This window comes from Epinephelus fuscoguttatus, linkage group LG16, assembly GCF_011397635.1.
Source record: "Epinephelus fuscoguttatus linkage group LG16, E.fuscoguttatus.final_Chr_v1".
Classification (NCBI taxonomy): domain Eukaryota; kingdom Metazoa; phylum Chordata; class Actinopteri; order Perciformes; family Serranidae; genus Epinephelus; species Epinephelus fuscoguttatus.
In genome coordinates this window covers 37,752,108-37,770,508 of record NC_064767.1, presented here as the reverse complement: position 1 = coordinate 37,770,508, position 18,401 = coordinate 37,752,108, and the positions used below count along the sequence as shown (strand labels likewise).

General features: G+C 43.6%; 1 protein-coding gene across 4 annotated transcripts in view; it reads right to left on the bottom strand.

Annotated features, from left to right (window-relative positions):
- The window catches only part of nt5c2a (5'-nucleotidase, cytosolic IIa), a 47,189-nt gene extending 29,563 nt beyond the window's left edge, over positions 1 to 17,626 (bottom strand). The window contains exons 1-2 of one of the 4 annotated variants that reach the window (XM_049601205.1): positions 17,607 to 17,626; positions 7,401 to 7,522 (exon numbers count right to left, since the gene is read on the bottom strand). In XM_049601205.1, coding sequence (XP_049457162.1) covers positions 7,401 to 7,522; positions 17,607 to 17,618 — 134 coding nt within the window. In that variant the 5' untranslated portion in view covers positions 17,619 to 17,626. The other 3 variants (XM_049601206.1, XM_049601209.1, XM_049601207.1) reach the window with 3 other exon arrangements.
- Between the last annotated feature and the right edge of the window lie 775 nt (positions 17,627 to 18,401).

Below are 18,401 nucleotides of genomic sequence, written 5' to 3'. Positions count from 1 at the left end.
AATAAAAAGTCTTAGATCTTTAACTTAAACCTGTGAAAAATGGGAGCAATGATTCAGCAATGATTCATCATCATGATTCATCAATGATAAATGATTCATGATTGAAATTTTATCTGAACCCTAATTTTTAAACAAGTAATAGTCATACTAGTTCAAATAAACAATTTGATTGTATTTCCCTTTGCTGAGCAACAGTTTTGTGTGAAAGGAATCTAAGGCCTGTATGATATATACTGTAGGTCTGTTGATTTCAGTGGTTTAAGCAAATAATAGCTCGGGTTACTAACTTCAGTTTCACAGTAGGTTAGACTAGCTATTCGACTTGCCTCTCACTATACACCAACAAAATTCAACAGCAGCAAAAACTACAGCCTCAAAAATGATCACACAGTTCAATCAACAGGTCTCATAACAGTTTCAACAGACACTGAACATCAGAACCTCCATTACAGTACTGCTGACTTACACCTCTTCCTAACATAAAGCAAGCAAGCAAACTCTGGCAGATAAAGCGCTACAAAATGTCTAGATACACTACGTGCAACAAGAGGGAACCCATGAAGTCTAAGCAACAGCTTGCTGTTGCTCCAGAAAAGAGGTCAAAGGTGGAGCAGGAGTGCAAAACCTGGGGAAAATAAGGTCAAGGCGAGTGTTTTTTTTTTCTTTTTACACGTCGCTTTGCCTGTTTGCTGTTGCATGGAGCAGGTAAGGACATCTTTAGTGGGAAAAACTGAAACAATTTGATGTTTGCTTGCTCGCTCCGTAACACTGAATCCAGTTGTGTAGAGGTGGTAGATTGCATTAGTTTTAGCCAGGTAGACATAATAAACTACAACGTATACAATCAAACAACAAACTACAAGTATGACACTGCATTTGATTTCAGGTCATGATATATGACCAAGTATGCAATTAAAGACTATTTTCATTATCAGTTCATCTGCAAATTATTTTCTAAATTGATGATTACAATGATATAAAACAAAGAAAATCAGAAAATCCCCACAGTGGGGGAAGTTTGACTTTGTTGTTTGATAGATAACTTAAATGATATATGAATTAATGAAATAGTTAACAGAGTGAGACTTTATGCTACAGAAAAGACCACTTCTCAAAAACCATAGGTATTTAATTTCCAGCTCTAACCACGTGACCTTAACTATCATTTTATACATTTAAAGCCTAGAAAGTCACCTGCAGACATGCTGAAACAACTTCTGTGCACTTTCTTTTCCCTGTTTTTAACTTCCTCGGTTCCACATTATTTAGAATTGTTGCTCAGCAGTGATTCACATCAACAGTTAAACTCTCACTGCGAGCAGCTCACAAAAAACAGACTTGTACACTTGTTGCTTTTCTTACATCTCTGATTGCTTCTGCAGAAATACGTATTATATAATGTTATCATATAATCTGTGATTCTGCTCAGGCTGCACACTGACCTTTAGTTTCGATTTAGTTTGTGTGAGAGATGACATCAGACTGACAGTAACGGATGAGGATTAAAGGATCAAGGAGTTTCATGAGAGCTGAATGTACAATCAATTCACATCATGAACATCAAAATGGAAGCGTGATTTAGTCAGTAGTCTCAGTTTGTTTTAACAACAAAAGGATGGCATACCTCATAGCAGGATGGTTTTGAGCCAGATCCCTTGGAAAGCTTTGTAATAGAGAATACATGTAGTATTACCACTGAACTTATGGCTGCTGGTCTTACCACCGATGTTACGCTACATGGCTCTGATGTACTGTCTTTGTCAGTGAATAATCTGTATTCTATTGCAACTCAGTACCCTATTATGTTCTATGAGTGATAAGATCTGCCTCCAGTGCCTGCTATCTATAAGACTTTACATACCAGGGTAAAAGATTAAAGATTTAAGTTCCACTGATTGTCACACACCTGAGTGTGTGAAATTTGTTCTCCGCATTTGACCCATCCCCTGAGGGAGCGGTAAGCAGCAGTGGTGCTGGACTCGGGAATCATGTGGTGATCTAATCCCCCCATTCCAACCCCTGATTCTGAGTGAAATGTTGGGAGGCAATGGGTCCATTTTTATGGTCTTTGGTATGACCCGGCCGGGGATCGAACCCACGACCACCCAGTCTCAGGGCGGACACTCTATCACTAGGCCACTGTGCTGGTAGAAAACCTGACGGTATGATTTTCAACACAGTCAAAAATACAGACGCTCTTCTTTCTATTGATCTAAACTCATACTGAGAGGCTGTATTGAGGATGTATTGCATTCTCTACTAGTGGAACAGGCAGCTGAGCTGAAAAACAACTGTGAGTGGTGGGGATAATGTTACAGGACTGTAAACAACCGACAAACAAAGGCAGACAGACCATGGGTGTCGGGGGAAAGGCAAGCATATTTTCACATCTAACTCAGGTTTATTGTGACCAAACCAGATTTGGTGATTTTTGGAACAGTAGAATAAAGAAAAAAGATAGCCCCCAAGCCTGCTATCTATAAACCTGATTCCAAAAAAGTTTATACGCTGTATAAAATGTAAATTAAAAAAAGAATGCAGTGATTTTTAACACTCTATCTAGCTATATTAAATAAAATGCAATCCAAAGACAAGATGTTTAATGTTAAAACAGATATAATTTATTGTTTTTTTGTAAATATACACTCATTCTTAATTTGGATGCCTGCAACACGTTCCAAAAAAGTTGCACTAGGGGCAATAAAAGACTGGGAATGCACAAAAAACACCTGTTTAGAACATTCTACAGATAAACAGGTTAATTTGTAACAGGTGATATCATCATGATTGGGTATGAAAGGAGCATCCTCGAAAGGCTGACTTGTTCACAAGCACGGATGGGACACTAGCACCAGTGTCCACAAAATATTCTACCGTTCACTGGCTCAGTCTGTCATACCCATGTGCTTCAAGAATTTACCATCATTCCTGTGCCCAAGAACACAAAACCAACCTGCCTGAATGACTATCACCCAGTGGCTCTCACCTCTGTACTGATGAAGGGCTTTTAACAGCTGGGTAAGGATTACATCTGCTCCTCACTAACCAGGACACCGGGCCCAATACAGTTTGCCTGCCGTCGCAAATGATCTACAGAAGACGCCATAGCACATATCCTCCACGCCACCCTGACTCAGCTGGAGAAGATCAAAGAGGAATTAAACACCTCACTGTGCATGTGGAGCCTCAACTTCCTGACAAGCAGACCCCAGGTGGACACATTAATTCCAACTTCATCCTTAACAAAGGAGTACCCTAGGGCTGCGTTTTGAGACCCCAGATGTACTCCCTAGTCACTTCAGACTCCCAGCACCATCATTAAGCTTGCTGATGACACAGCTATGGTGGGCCTGATCACAGTTAACATTAAAAAGGCCTACCTGACAGACGTAGAGGACCTGACTCATTGGTGTCAAGACAACAATCTACTCCTGAACGTCCACAAAACTAAGGAGATGATATGATAAGATAATAATAATAATAATAATAACTTTATTTATATAGCACAATTCATGCATAAAATGCAACACAAAGTGCTGAACAGAAAAGACAATCAAGACATTTGTTAGAAATAAAAAACAAAATGAAAGCATGAATAAAAGAATGCCTAGCAACAACATTAATACATAAAAACACATTTCAAGAGAAAGCAATGGTGAAAAGGTGTGTCTGAAGATTTCGTTTAAAAGTTTCAACAGATTTAGACCCTCAGGTAGACTTCCAGAGTTTAGGGCCATAATAAGCAAAGGCTGCCTCTCCATGCCTTTTCGTTGTAACCTGTGTGCTGGGGGGTGTAGGTGATGAGGTGAGGAGAGGAGTGGGGGGTGGTGAGATGTCCAGGGGAGCAGGGCTGGGGGAGGTGTTGAAGCAGTGTGCCAGAAGTGTAGGTGGAAGGAGGCCCGTTTCCACTGAAGAAGTTCCTGGTACTATATGGGGGGCAGGAACTACTACAGGAATGTCCTCTCGCTCGGCCCTCTCAACCGCCATGTCTCCACTGAGAGAGTGGAGTACGAGGAAGGTTCCTGTAAAGTTACGGGCTCTGGATGTGACGTAATCGTTGCGCGACCATTTTGACCACGGCGACGTAGGGACGCCGTTAGCCGATAACGGTGTCTGTAATAACTCACTAAATGGACCGTGAAAAAAATATTTTTTCCAGTGGATGTCTTAGTTACAACATGATTGAGCAAACTGGAGTAGTTTCATGTCGTATCCGACAACGGGAGGCTTTTAACAGATGACGTCCTGATGTTAGCTTTGCTGCTGCTGTTAGCTGTCCCTGTCAGCTGACGCTTTCTAGACATCGTGACTTCCCCTAACTGAATAAATACCACACATATCAACACAAAACTGCTTTGCTAGCTCAATCATGTTGTAACTAAGATATCCGCTGGAAAAAATATTTTTTTCACGGGCCATTTAGTGAGTTTTTATTAGATGGCGGCGGAAGCTATATGAACAAGCTAACCCTCGTCTGCTGAGTTTTAAAAATGCCGGCTATTTTGTCGCTTTCTGTTGACATCACATCCCTCCTTGAGTATATCCAATCAGCACCAAGTAAACCCCAAGCCCCAGCCAGGAGTCTTTCGGGGCCGTTCTGAGTACCTACCCCGAAGCAGGGACTTGTTTAGACCCTGTAAAAGTTCCGGAACTCTGTCCTTCAGGGGTGGTTCCTGCAGTGGAAACACGCACCAACAGCCCCGGCCCCGTAAAATTACCCCGAAGTTCCTGCAGTGGAAACGGACCTAGGGAAGGTGAAGGAGAGGATGTGGGGGGTTGCAGCCGTGATGTCTGGGCCAGGGGAGGGGCAGACTGATCAAATCTATTGAAGAACAGATTCAGTTCATTCACCCACTTCTGGTCACCTCTGGCCTGGGAGTCCGGTTGTTTGTGTCCTGAGATGGTTTTCAGACCTCTCCAGACTCCGCTGACGTCGCTCTGCTGCAGCTGTTCCTCCATCTTCTTTTTATATTCTTCCTTTCCCCGCCTGAGGTTTCTCTGTAGCTCTTTCTGCACGGCCTTCAGCTCCTCCCTAGTTCCAGAGTTAAAAGCTCTCCGCTTCTCCTTCAGGACAGCTTTTATATCTGGAGTAATCCTCCCATGCCTCCTTGGTGTTGGCATAAAATAAATCCAGTGTTTTATTGTCCCTGGTGTGGCAGGAAACATACTGGGTGAAGGTGGGCAGGGTGGTGGAAGGACAGGCATGGTTGAAGTCCCCAGAGATCAGAAGGAGGGCCTGAGGGTGCTTTGCAGCCTACTCGTAACAGAGTGGAGAATGTCACAAGCAGACTCAGCTTTAGCAGACGGGGGGACATACACTGCTACCAATATGACATGAGAAAACTCCCTAATAATAAGGTCTCATGCCAACAGCCAGCAGCTCAATGTCCCTGCAGCAATGCTGTTCCTTGATAGTGATGTGCCCAGAGTTACACCATCTATCATTCACAAACACAGCCAGCCCTCCTCTTTTCCTCTTACCGCTGTCTGTTGTCCTGTCGTGCCTAATGAGCTGGAATCGGTCCAGCACGGCGATCGTGTCCGGTACTTCCTCGTTCAGCCATGTCTCTGTAAACACCAGCACGCTGCTCTGCCGGTACTCCATCTGATGGTGAGTCAGCACCGACAGCTCGTCCATCTTGTTGGGGAGCGATCTTATGTTCCCCATGACGACGGACGGAAGGACGGGTTTGTACCGTCTCCTCTGGTATTGGCGCTGCACTCCAGCACGACATCCCTGTCTCCTTCTCCGCAGCTTGCGGGGTCCCCGCACATGATCATATCCATAGAAAAATGGAAGAAAGACCGCTATGAAGAAAGTGGTCTTTGTCTCCACACCAAAACAAAACACAAGTGCTAGCTAAATTGAAGGGAAAAAAAGCCCAAGTAAGAAAGTTAAAAAGAAAAAAATTGAGAAAAGTTCAGCAGTGAGCAGGAGCTGCTGTAACAGGCGTCCGCACTGGGGGCGCCATCTTGCCTAATTTGGACTTTGGGAAAAGGCAGTAAAGGAACTACAACCCCCTTAATATCACCGGGTCCTTGGTGGACAGGGTGAATAGCTTCAAACACCTGTGTGTCCACATCACTGAGGGCCTGACCTGGCTGCTGCATACTGACTCAGTGGTGACAAAGGTAAGGCAGAGACTGTTTTACCTGAGATGTCTGTAGAAATTACAGATATCCCCTCAAATACTGAGGAGTTGCATCACACCATTAAGATTTCATTTCATTAAGTTTCCTGATGGGGATGGTAAAGAAACAGCACCAAACAGGATGGTATGGCCCTGCAAAGGGTGGTTTGTTTGGCTGAACACACTATAGGGGCTGCTCTACCCTGCATAAAGGATGTTTACATCAAGCACTGCAAAAATAAGGCCAGGAGAATCATAACAGACCCCAGCTACCCTGATAACTGCCTTTTCTCCCTATTGAGGCTGGAGGAAGGAGGTACCAGATACACCGGTTCTTCTATGTATGTGAACTTGTTTTTATCATTTATCATTCATCTGCTGCATTTTCAGTGCTCCGGAAATATTAAATCCCAAACTAAGATTATGACATACGCACAGATCTTTCCAGCTGCCTCTCTCTCAGCTCCACTACATTTGCACTACATTCAGGCTCTTTTATCTATTTTAAGTGTTGGTGGTGCTTTCTGTAGTTGGCTTTGGACGGCAGTGGCGTGTGGCTGTGAGTCCATTTCTGGAATAACGAAATCAACACATAAGTCTGTAAACCCTCCACCTATCAACTTCTGCTAGCTTGCAGGGTGAAGGTTTTCAAATGTAAACATCAGTAAACATCAAGGAGAAAATGGGAACAGCAAAACTATCACCTGGACGGCAAGTGTACAGGTGTTGGATAGTACACTAGATTACCTTCATTGCTACATCAGTTTTCAATGGGATGTCAGAAACTGTAATATCCTTTGATTCACAGAAACTTGGCTAAATCCTGGACAGGGCCATCTAACCAGGAGGCTCTTTTTCTATATGCTGATCTGACAGAGCCGAGGACTCTGGCAAGAGAAGGAGTGTGCTTTACAGTGACTAAGGACTGGTGTGATGGTGGGAATGTGAGGTGCTGTCCTATTCCTGCTGTGGATCACTGTTAAACACCGTTCAGATGCAGCTGCAGTGCAGTGCTGCTCGTGGTCAAGAGGAGCGACCATACAGCCATCTTGTCTAAGTCCAGATGTGTGGACAGTTAAATCATTCCACAACAAGAAACCATGGATTACCAGAACCATCCGGAAACATGGACCATTATAAAGTAGCAGCCAACAATGTAAGAAGATGCAAAAAAGGACTAAATGTCACTGGAGTTGTACCTGTATAATTCTATGTGATAAATAAATGATTGAATAGAATCTGTGTAAGGAACAGGACTGGCCACCGTACCTGTGGTTAGCTTCACGTCGATACTTTTTCATGGCCACACCGTCCATGTTGGCTGGTAGGTCGGCATAGTTCTGCAAACGGTCACTCCATGAAGTCGTCATCTTCAACTGTAAAAACTGTTCCTGGAAAGAAACAAGCTGCCTATTGAATTCATAACCACACACAGTCAGTCAGTCAGCCTGTCAAATTCTAGTCTTTGTACATGTAAGATTGTTGTGTTAAACAGTGACAGTGACTAGTGACTGTAAATTAACCCAGTCTACTGACAGAGAGTGACCTGATGAGAAAACATTCTGACCAAAACAAACTGTGACGATTAACAGTGCTATGCTAAAACAGAGATTTACAGGAACAGATATGCAGTCAACAGTTCTAAACTCTAACATGACAACGTTACATCAAATTACTACAAAGTACACTTTTAAGCTGTAGCAAACAAAGAGAAAAAAAATATGAATGTGATTCACAAAGTAACATTTATTTAAAGAAAATCCTAAATTTTAAAACACAATTGTCTAATTGATACAGTCTTCTCCCACCAAAACATACAGTAAAACTAAGATGTGATGACCTACTCGTTAGAATGTACTAGGGCTGCACAATATATCAACTTTTGATTTAATCGTCATTGCAATATCAACTTGCACAATAAAGATATTGCTATAAAAGACTCTGATGTGGCATATGGGTATTTTTTGAGTTAGTTGAAAGACACTATCAGTAGAAGACATAAATTTAACATGAAACTTTCAATCTTTTTATTGGAACCTCATGTTGCCATTCCAATGTTACATTTGTTGAATAAAATTATGGTAGAACTGGTTTCCTCTCATTTTTAAATTCAACAAGCAATTTGTTGTATTTCAGCTGTATACTGAAAGCAGAAATAGGGCTGCACTGAGTACATTTTATTATAGGTTTATGTATCGCCCGTAATATCGTTATTCAACAATGTTATCACATATATTCCTCATATGGTAATACAGCTCTAGAATATACTATAAACTCTAAAACGATTCTAAATTAGTAATAGACTCTGAAGGTTAAACATGATCAGTTCGTCATGTTACAGGGCCATGTCACACATACGCCAGATTTGTAGACTCAACTTGGCATAACGTTAATACTTCTTCCAAATAAGAGCAGAACCATGAAGGCTAAACTAACGTTAGCTCGGTGTCCAGCAAAGGTAACGTTAGTGTAACTTCAAATGCTTCCAGTAACGAGCTGACAGCTCCGTTATTTTTCCATCATCTCTGACGGGTGGACCGTTAACGTTACCACTGTTCGTTTAGCCAGCTAACAAATCCAACCGCTGGGTAAGTTAACGCAACTTCAGTAAACGCTTAAAACAGCACGTTAATGCATAACTGTGGCGGCTATAGCCACCCCTTTTTTTTAATGAAACAGCCCTTTACTGTAACATTAGTCTTTTAAAATACAAACACATTGTCGACAAGGATACGACAACATTGCACACCCTCTTTACCGTTTCCTTCTTCTTCTTCTTCTTCTTCTTCTTCTTCTTCTTCTTTGGGGTTTTACGGCAGATGGCAAGTTTTAAGTTACTCTGCTGCCTCCCCCTGGATTTTGTCTTCCTCAACCTGGGGCCCTATTTCAGAAAGCAGGCTCAACAAATTGAGCCTAATCCTGATCTCCGGGTTGACTGAGCTTGAGCTGAGAAGCTCTGAGTTTTCGGTTCCAGAACAGCTGATCAGAATCAGTTCAATCAACTCTGAGTATGTTCAGCCTGAGGGAAGCTCGTTCACGGCAAGCACCACAAGCCATCATCAATGGAGTGCAGATAACATGATTCTCAGTGGCAGAAAGCGGAGTTAAAAGCAGAGCCACTTGTTTCATCCCAACTGAATCGGAGATTTTAATAACGAATAACGTTAATTCGAATAACGAATCTGTTATGGCAGCTGCAGCTAAACAGCGTGAGGTGTGATGGGAAAAGATTGCAGAGCATGTTAATGGTGACATTATGTAATGCGATGAGTTAATGCATGTCTAATCTTCAAAAAATATAACCATTTTTATATCTTAACAGTGTTCATATATTTTAATATAATTTGCTATTTCCTCTTATTCATCTGATGGAGCCCAAACATACTGGATACAAACTCAAAATCAAACACAATGATATAGAGACTGCAAAGTTTTGCCTTTACTTAGCCTACTTCATTCTGTCAATATTAGGCCGAGGTTAATAATTGCTGTGAAATGACGTCCTATTCAAGTTATCTCCTTTATTCTCACATGGAGCTATTATGGGAGGAGAGTCCCATAAATGAGTCAATCACACCGCGGAATCTTTGAATAGGATATGAAAAGTAGGCTATTCATGAATCACTGTATCATTTATCCACGTAGATTAAGTTCTGATTAACAGTCACAAACCTACAGTTCTGTGGAATTCCTCATTTTTTAAGATTAGTTTTTGGGCTTTTGTTGACTTTAGTGGCAAAACAGCATAATGTTATGGGGAGAGAGGGAATGACACGCAGCAAAGGACTACTGACTGAGTTTGAACTTGGGCCGTTGCATCAAACCTAGAGCTCTTTTCCGTCGGGAGTCTGCTCCATCCACCATGCCACTGATGACCCGCAAGACTGTTCTTGATAATCCTTTCTGATTTAGGCAGCCCTATGTCCAGGGAAAACCGCTGAAACGGGCAAAAGTCTTTTCAGAGCCAGAGTCACTTTTCTTACGACCCGACAAAATTTGCCTTGCTGATGTATTCACTGTCTCTGATGTTATAAAGAAAACTGCTGCTGCAGAAGAATTGAAGGGCAATGCATAAAATTTGCTTCAATGATCATGTAAATCCACAATGTGTAATATTTGATATATCTGAGTGGAAAAGATTGTTAGATAAATGATAGAGTGCCCAAACGGGGTCTAATCACCTTCTTTTTACACAACATCATCTTAACAAACCGTGCCCCAACGTCCTAAACTTCATTCACAAAAGGACACGCCATGCAGTCTGTTCCTGGGCCCTATTTCAGGAAGCAGGCTCAACAAACTCTGAGCCTATCTCCGAGTTGACTGAGCCTGAGCTGAGAAACTCCAAGTTTTCGGTTCCAGAACAGCTGATCAGAATGAGTTCAGCCTGAGGAACGCGCGTTCACGGCAAGCACCGAAAGACATCATCAGTGGAGTGCAGATACAGTGCTATTCAGTGGCCGAAAGCGGAAAGCCGCTTGTTTCATCACAGCTGAGTCGGAGATTTTGATGACCGCGAAATGAAAAAAATAAAAACTAACACGTCAGCTGCAGCTAAACAGCGTGAGGCGTGATGGGAACAGACTGCAGTGTGTTAATGTGAAGTGATGTTAGGCTATGTAATGTGATGTGATAATGTGTCTAATATAGGCCTACAGAAAATACAGAAACATTACACAGAGTTCATATATTTGAATATAATTTATTCAACTGTAATCTGATGGAGCCCAAACACACTGGGCAGTGCACAAAAATGTTGTGCAGACTGGTAGAAGTTTTGCTTATAGGCTACTTTCTTCATTCTGTCAATATTAGGCTGAGCTTAGTCTAATTGAATTGCTAAACTGCTGTAAAATGACTCCTGATTCACGTAATCTCCTTTATTTATGCTCAGATGGAGCTATTATGGGGTGTTGAGTCCCGTAAATGAGCCAATTACACCGCGGAATCTTTGAATATAGCCTATGAAAAGTATTCATGAATCACGCATAATGTAACGTAGATTAATTTCTGATTAACACTGACAAACCTGCAGTTCTTCGGAATTCCTCTTTTTTAAGATTATTTTCGGGGCTTTTGTTGTATTTAATGGCAAAACAGCGTAATGTTGAGGGAGAGAGGGAATGACGCGCAGCGAGAGGCTGCAGGCTGGATTTGAACCCGCAGCCGCTGCATCAAGCGCTGGGCGTCTGATCACGGGCGTCCGCTCCATCAGGGGCGCAGATGGAATTTTTGAACTGGGGGGGACCAAGCTGTCAGCCAATGATTCCAACTCAATAAGTTAACTTGTGTAACTGTACTGTATATATATATATATATATATATATATATATGTAATGTTTAATACTACTGCTACAGCAGGACCTGACTGTATGGATGTGCAGAGTGGAAGGTAAATAAAACCAGACGGCATGACCGATGCTCCCGAGCAACTGTGTACCTCATTTTATTAATATAGACATATAGTCACAACATGGTGTCAGAGTAAGAACGACGAACCCACCTGCAAACAGACGAAATGGAGGCTTTCGGTGTCCCTACCCCGAAGATGGATTGGGATTCATCCAACTTACCTGATGCATGGCAGCGCTTCAGACAACATGCTGAACTCATGTTTACCGGCCCGCTCAAAGAGAAGACGGAGGGAGAAAAATGCAGTTTCCTCCTTCTATGGATCGGGGATAAAGAAAGGGACATCAGCAACACTTGGACATTAACTGAGGACAATGCTAAACTGTTAAAAACGTACTACGATGGATTTTCAGCATACCTCATGCCGAAAGCTAACCCCATATTTGCCAGGTACAAGTTTCATGAGAAAATGCAGGGGAGCGGTGAGCCATTTGAACACTTCGTAACAGAGCTTAAACTGCTTGTTAAAGACTGTGACTATACAAATGGTGAGGAAATGGTCAGGGACCGTATAGTATTTGCTACCAACTCACCCAGAGTAAGAGAAAAGTTACTCAGTCAGGGACCGGAGCTAACACTAGAAAAGGTAATCGATATAGCCCGCTCCTACGAGCTAGCGCAGGTGCAGCTAAAAGCTATGGCTAATAACAGCCACGAAGTGCATGCAGTACCCCACAAGACTAGCAAGCCAGGCACGGCGAGAAGCTCTAGCAGGCCAAATGAGAGCCCGAAGACGACAAACAAACCCTGTAGTGCATGTGGGGGCACCACAATAATCTAACTGAATGCCCAGCAAAGGGGAAACAATGCTTAAAGTGCCGAAAATTTAACCACTTTGCAAGAGCATGCAGATCAAAGTCCCATACTCTCAACAAAACAAGACACAGAGACATACACACAGTTGAGAGAGATGATGAGTATTTTTAACTCAGAGCTGTTTGTGGACACTGTTACAGCAGAGAGTGAAGATGATGAAAGTGCTTATGCAGACATAAGACTGGGATTACATAATAAAAAACTGACATTCAAACTTGATACAGGAGCGCAAACAAGCATGATACCTGCAACAGACTTTGCCACACTCATGCCCGGCACACCACTAATGACTGCAGAATGCAAGCGACTTGGCTACGGGGGGCATCCGCTGAAAGTGAAGGGTTACTGCAACCTAGAAGCCAGATATAAGGACAAGTCAACCACCCAGAAGTTTCACAACGTAGACTGCAACGGCCCGCCCATCCTAGGCTTCAAAGCGTGTAAAAAACTGGGACTTGTCAAGGTAGTATACTCGGTCACTGACACCAGCGAGGCAAAGTGCAACACACAGCCAGCTGACATACTGCGTGAGTACTCCGATGTCTTCAAAGGCATTGGTAAATTCCAGGGTGAGTGCAGCTTCAGGATAGACCCCAGTGTAGCACCAGTGGTTTGCCCGCCACGGAGGGTGCCATTCGCCCTAAAAGACCGCTTAAAAACAGAGCTGGACAACATGGAAAGGCACAACATAATTTGCAAAGTGACTGAGCCCACAGGGTTAATGCCCTGGTAACATGTGAAAAGCCAAAAACAGGCAAGCTCAGAGTGTGCCTAGACCAATGGCCCTTGAATAAGGCAATCCTGAGGCCGTATTACCCCCTTCCCTCACTTGAGGATGTGACATCAAAACTGGCTGGGGCAAAATACTTCAGCATCCTGAATGCAAGATCTTGCTACTGGGCCATCAAGCTCAGTGAGGAGTCATCCCTGCTCACTACTTTTAACACTATATTTGGCAGATACCGTTTCCTCAGACTCCCCTTCGGCATCGTGTCAGCTCAGGACGAGTTCCAGAGGAAAGTGGATGAGACATACGAGGGCCTCGAGGGAGTGGCCTGCATCGTGGATGACATCGTTGTGTTCGGAAAGACAAAAGAGGAGCACGACCGCAACCTCCGAGCCATGCTCAGCCGAACCAGAGAGAGAGGGTTGAGGCTGAATCCGGACAAATGCCGCATCTGTGTGTCTGAAGTGAGCTACTTCGGACATAGACTCACAGCCAATGGCCTGAAACCAGACCCCCTCAAGGTAAAAGCAATCAGAGACACGTCATCACCAGAAAATGAGGCAGAGCTGGAGACAATCCTCGGCATGGTGAATTACCTCACCAGATTCGCTCCCAATCTGGCCGAGGTGACCGCACCACTCAGACACCTGCTGAGACATGACACGGAGTTTAAATGGGACACAACACATGGAAAAGCGTTTCAGCTGATGAAAGACACTATCACGGCCGAGCCAGGGCCAGTGTTAGCCTATTTTGACCCCGAAAAGGAAGTGACACTACAAATGGATGCATCGAAAAATGGCCTGGGTGCAACTATCATGCAGGGAGGCAGGCCAGTTGCATATGCATCAAAGCTACTCAGCGACACAGAAAAAAACTACGCCCAAATCGAGAAGGAGCTTTATGCAGTCCTATACGGGTGTAAAAGATTCCACGAATACCTCTATGGGTGACATGTAACTGTTGAATCTGACCACAAACCACTAGAGACTATACTCCGCAAACCACTAGCACTCGCACCACCTCGCCTGCAGCGCATGATGCTTGCACTGCAGAAGTACAACATAACCCTCATACACAGACCAGGAAAAGAGATCCCAGTGGCTGACATGCTGTCAAGAAAATCTCTGGATGACGAGGACAGTTCACTGTCTGATGCTAAGGAGACCCAGGTACACACTGTCATCAGTGCAGCTCCAGTGAGTGCAGACAGGCTCGATGACATCAAGACAGTTACGGCTCAGGACGAGCGGCTGTCCAATCTCAAGCGAGTCATTCGGTCAGGCTGGCCGGAAACAAGAAAAAAATGTCACCCACACATCAGTGAATACTGGAACCACCGTGATGAGATCACAGAGGCGGATGGACTTCTTCTGAAAGGTGAGAAGATAATCATTCCGCACAGACTCAGAGCAAACATGCTGCAACGTATACACACAGGACATTTCGGGGTGGAGAAGAGCAAACACAGGGCCAGGGACATAATGTTTTGACCAGGTATGAGTAAGGAGATCGAAAAAACTGTAATTAACTGTGATATATGCCAAACACATCGCAACACCAACACAAAGGAACCCATGCTCTCACAGGCTATCCCAGAGAACCCATGGCAGACTGTAGCAACAGACCTGTTCACATGGAACTCAGAGAACTACATCATCATATGTGACTACCTCAGCAGGTACTTTGAAGTTGAACGCACAACATCACCACAGCTGCTGTCATCCACAAAATGAAAGCAGTATTCACTAGACATGGCATACCATGTAAAGTTGTCAGCGACAATGGGCCATGCTACAGCTCACATGAATTCCATCAGTTTGCAGAGTCATGGGGTTTCCAACATGTCACCTCAAGCCTACATTATCCACAGAGCAATGGCCTGGCCGAAAAGACTGTACAAACTGCAAAGCAGATCCTCACAAAGGCCAGAGAGGACAAGAAAGACCCATACCTCAGTCTGCTAGAGTACAGGAACACGCCAGTTGATGGCCACAAATCTCCTGCTCAAATTCTGATGAGCCGCAGGCTGCGCTCCATCTTACCCACAACAACACTGCAGCTACGACCTAAGGTAACCCCTCAGAACACAGTGCAAGCAAGGAGAGAGATATGCCAGCAGCGTCAGAAACAGCATTATGACAGGTCTGCTAGGTCTCTACCAACACTGCACGTTAGAGCACCCATCCGTTTCCAGCAGGATGATGGCAGGTGGAAACCAGTAACTGTCATCCAACCTGCAGAGACTCCACGAAGCTACCACATTAAAACCAGTGACGGACAGATTTTCAGGCGCAACCGTCGGCACCTTCTCGACACCTGAGTGGACCAGCACACACCTGCCATACAGCATCCTGAGATCAGTGAGGATGATCTGATCTCTGGACAAGGGAAACCAGAAGAACAGCAACCTTCCCAGGGTTCAGGACATGAACCAGATCACTCTAAGCCTTGTCTCTGCACAAGGTATGGACGTGCCATTAAGCCAAAGCAAGACTTTGACTTATAACTGATAAGTGATTGTAAAGGGTATACGAAGAACGCTGCCCTAAAAAAACAAAAAAACAAAACAAACAAACAAAAAAAAACATTGTAACTTACCTGCTATATGGGCCTAGGTATCTTTGGATAATTCGTAATTCGTTTCTAATTGACAAATGAAAAAAACGTTATTTTGATATTTCTTTCAAAACGAAGAATGGAAAAACCATTTTTGATGTCAGAAAACCGTTTTTGATGTCACAATCAAAAAACGAAAAACCAATCAAAACCGAGCCGTTTTTTCGTTATTGAATATTCCTTTTCTCCTTATTCGTTTTGGAATGAAGAATGAAACAACCCATGGAGTCACATGGTTTTTTGTTTCTCAATTTAAAACCAAAAACGAAAAACGAAGTCACGTGATCTATTCCTTTTTTGTTTCCAAACGAAAAACCAGAAAAACGATTTTGGTTTTTGCAAATTCCTTTTTTCATTTCTCATTTGGGACAGACAGTAGCACAGACAGGGCAGACAGGAAGCGGAAGTGAAGTCTAAAAACGTCAAAATAAAATCCAAGAGGGTATATATATATATATGAATATACACATCATATATATATATATATATATATATATATATATATATATATATATATATATATATATATCTATATATATATATATATATATATATATATGTATATAGTAGTGACCCTGTAGTAAATGTTCTGTTATAATGTCAGTGTTCTGTGAGTTAATGGCATGTTTGGGATTGAATGAGTATAGGTAGGGGGGCGGGGTACGGGTGTGACGGGAATGAGGGCAATGTGTGAGGGGGCTGGTGTGTGTAGGAGCGAGCTGGAGGAGAGAGCAGTGCACAGTTGGAGTTACAGCTAAGTTCTTGTTTGTTGGTTGTTTTGGCGTGGTTACAGCCAACAGTAACCTGTAGGCTACTGTTCAGTAATAAACGGTGGTTTGCCAAATAACTGCGTCATCCTTTCCACACGTCCTGGCGGACCTGCGCAGAGTCGATCACCGGCGATCGGCGCACAATGCATGCCGGTTAGTTTTGTGTCCCACTTCATCCCGACTTGCTTTGACGTATTACAAAAGTGGACGGCGATAAAGCCGCGAGAGCGAGGCGGCCGCAGTTTTTAGAGCCAGGCGCTGCAGTTGCTCTCCACCGACTGCACCGCCTGGCTCTCACCTGATCTAACAGCTCATTGGTTCAGATGCCGACTCAACAAGATGACGTTTTAGATAAACTACTCATTTGTGTTGAATTCTAGAGATTAAGATTGTATTTGTCTGACCTGAAGGTTTGTTCTGTGAACAGAAAACATGTTGTGTAACTGATGGTGAAAACAAACTGATATGTGGGTCTGAACACTTTTTTAATGAATTGACATCATTCCAGACAGGATGTAAGTGTGTCTGTGAATTCCTGTACGGACTGAAGGCTGCTGGAAACTGTCGGGAAACTGTCCGACTTCACCACAGCTTTTTGTTACCGCCCCCGCTGCGGCCGCCTGCTCTCGTCTGCTTTTCAGGCGAGGCGCAGTTCATCTCGAACGAGCCTATTGAGAAATGGCTACTCTCTCTCCTCCAGGGGCGGGTCCCAGGAATAGACCTTTTTCACGGCAGACATTTTGACACGTCAGAGTAGGAGCGACACAGGTGTGTTCAATGACACTAATGACAGCTCCGTTCCACTTAGGGGAGACCCTGGTATTGTCCATGTTGGCTAAATGTTACTAGCTTACTGGGACACTGAATGGAACTCAGCCATCCTTAATGTTATCAATTTCACCTGTGCTTTTTCTACTGACACAAGTCAAAATGTCTGCTGTGAAAAAGGTCCATTGGCAGCTACTGCAGGTGACACACCTGATGCCCACCAGCTCATCAAGCCTCTGCTCAAATACTCCAGTTTGTCAGTCACTCACTGCCAAATCGTTGCAGTTTTCTTTGTGGTACTTTGCGTCAGGCTAACCTCTAGCCTTTTGTTTCTGTTGTTCTAGCTCCAGTGTGAGAACTAACCTTTGTCTCCATGCTCCAGGAATCCTCTCCAGCACTGCCTGCTGCTCCCTTGGACCTGCTCCGGCTGTCTCATCCACTGAGCTCCCCTCCACCTGCTATTGCCAGCCACTGCCTGCCTCTGCTCCACTGTCGCCCTCAGCCACCTCCGTTGCCCTGCTTCCCGGACCCCTCTCCACTCACCGAGCCTCTTTTCTCTCATGATTCACTCTGTCTCCACTAATAAACCTGTGATCACTGTGCTCTGCCCGAGTCTGCGTTTTGGGTCCAACACACCACAGCTTCGTTATGACAGAATCCCGCTGGCGGGTTTAAAAGGCATGCTTTCTTTCTTGGCCAAAAACATCCATTTGCCAGAAACCATAAAGATAGAAAAAGATGGTCCTTAAATAGTATGTTTTAAGGAGGAGTTGCATTTGACATAAGAGTCTGTTTGAGTCATTTGGTGCTGTTTGCTCGTTGCCTTGGCTCCAATATTGCTTTTCTTTGATGTGAATATATAAAAAAGATATTTATGATGAGGGGAGGGTTATGCATTTCATTCAGGGAGGCTCAAGGGAAAGATAAAAACACACACACACACACACACACACACAGAGCATGCTGCAGGCTAGGGATACTGAACAACTCAATAGTGGAAACTGCAGCTTTACCTTACTTGAACAACCTTAGGTATTTTCTTGTATCCTTGCTCACTATTGACTTTCCCTGGCACAAAACATCTGTTTAACAACATAAACTCAATCTGACACTGACCATATTCACACATTCACACAACTCATAGCTGAGGTGCGATTG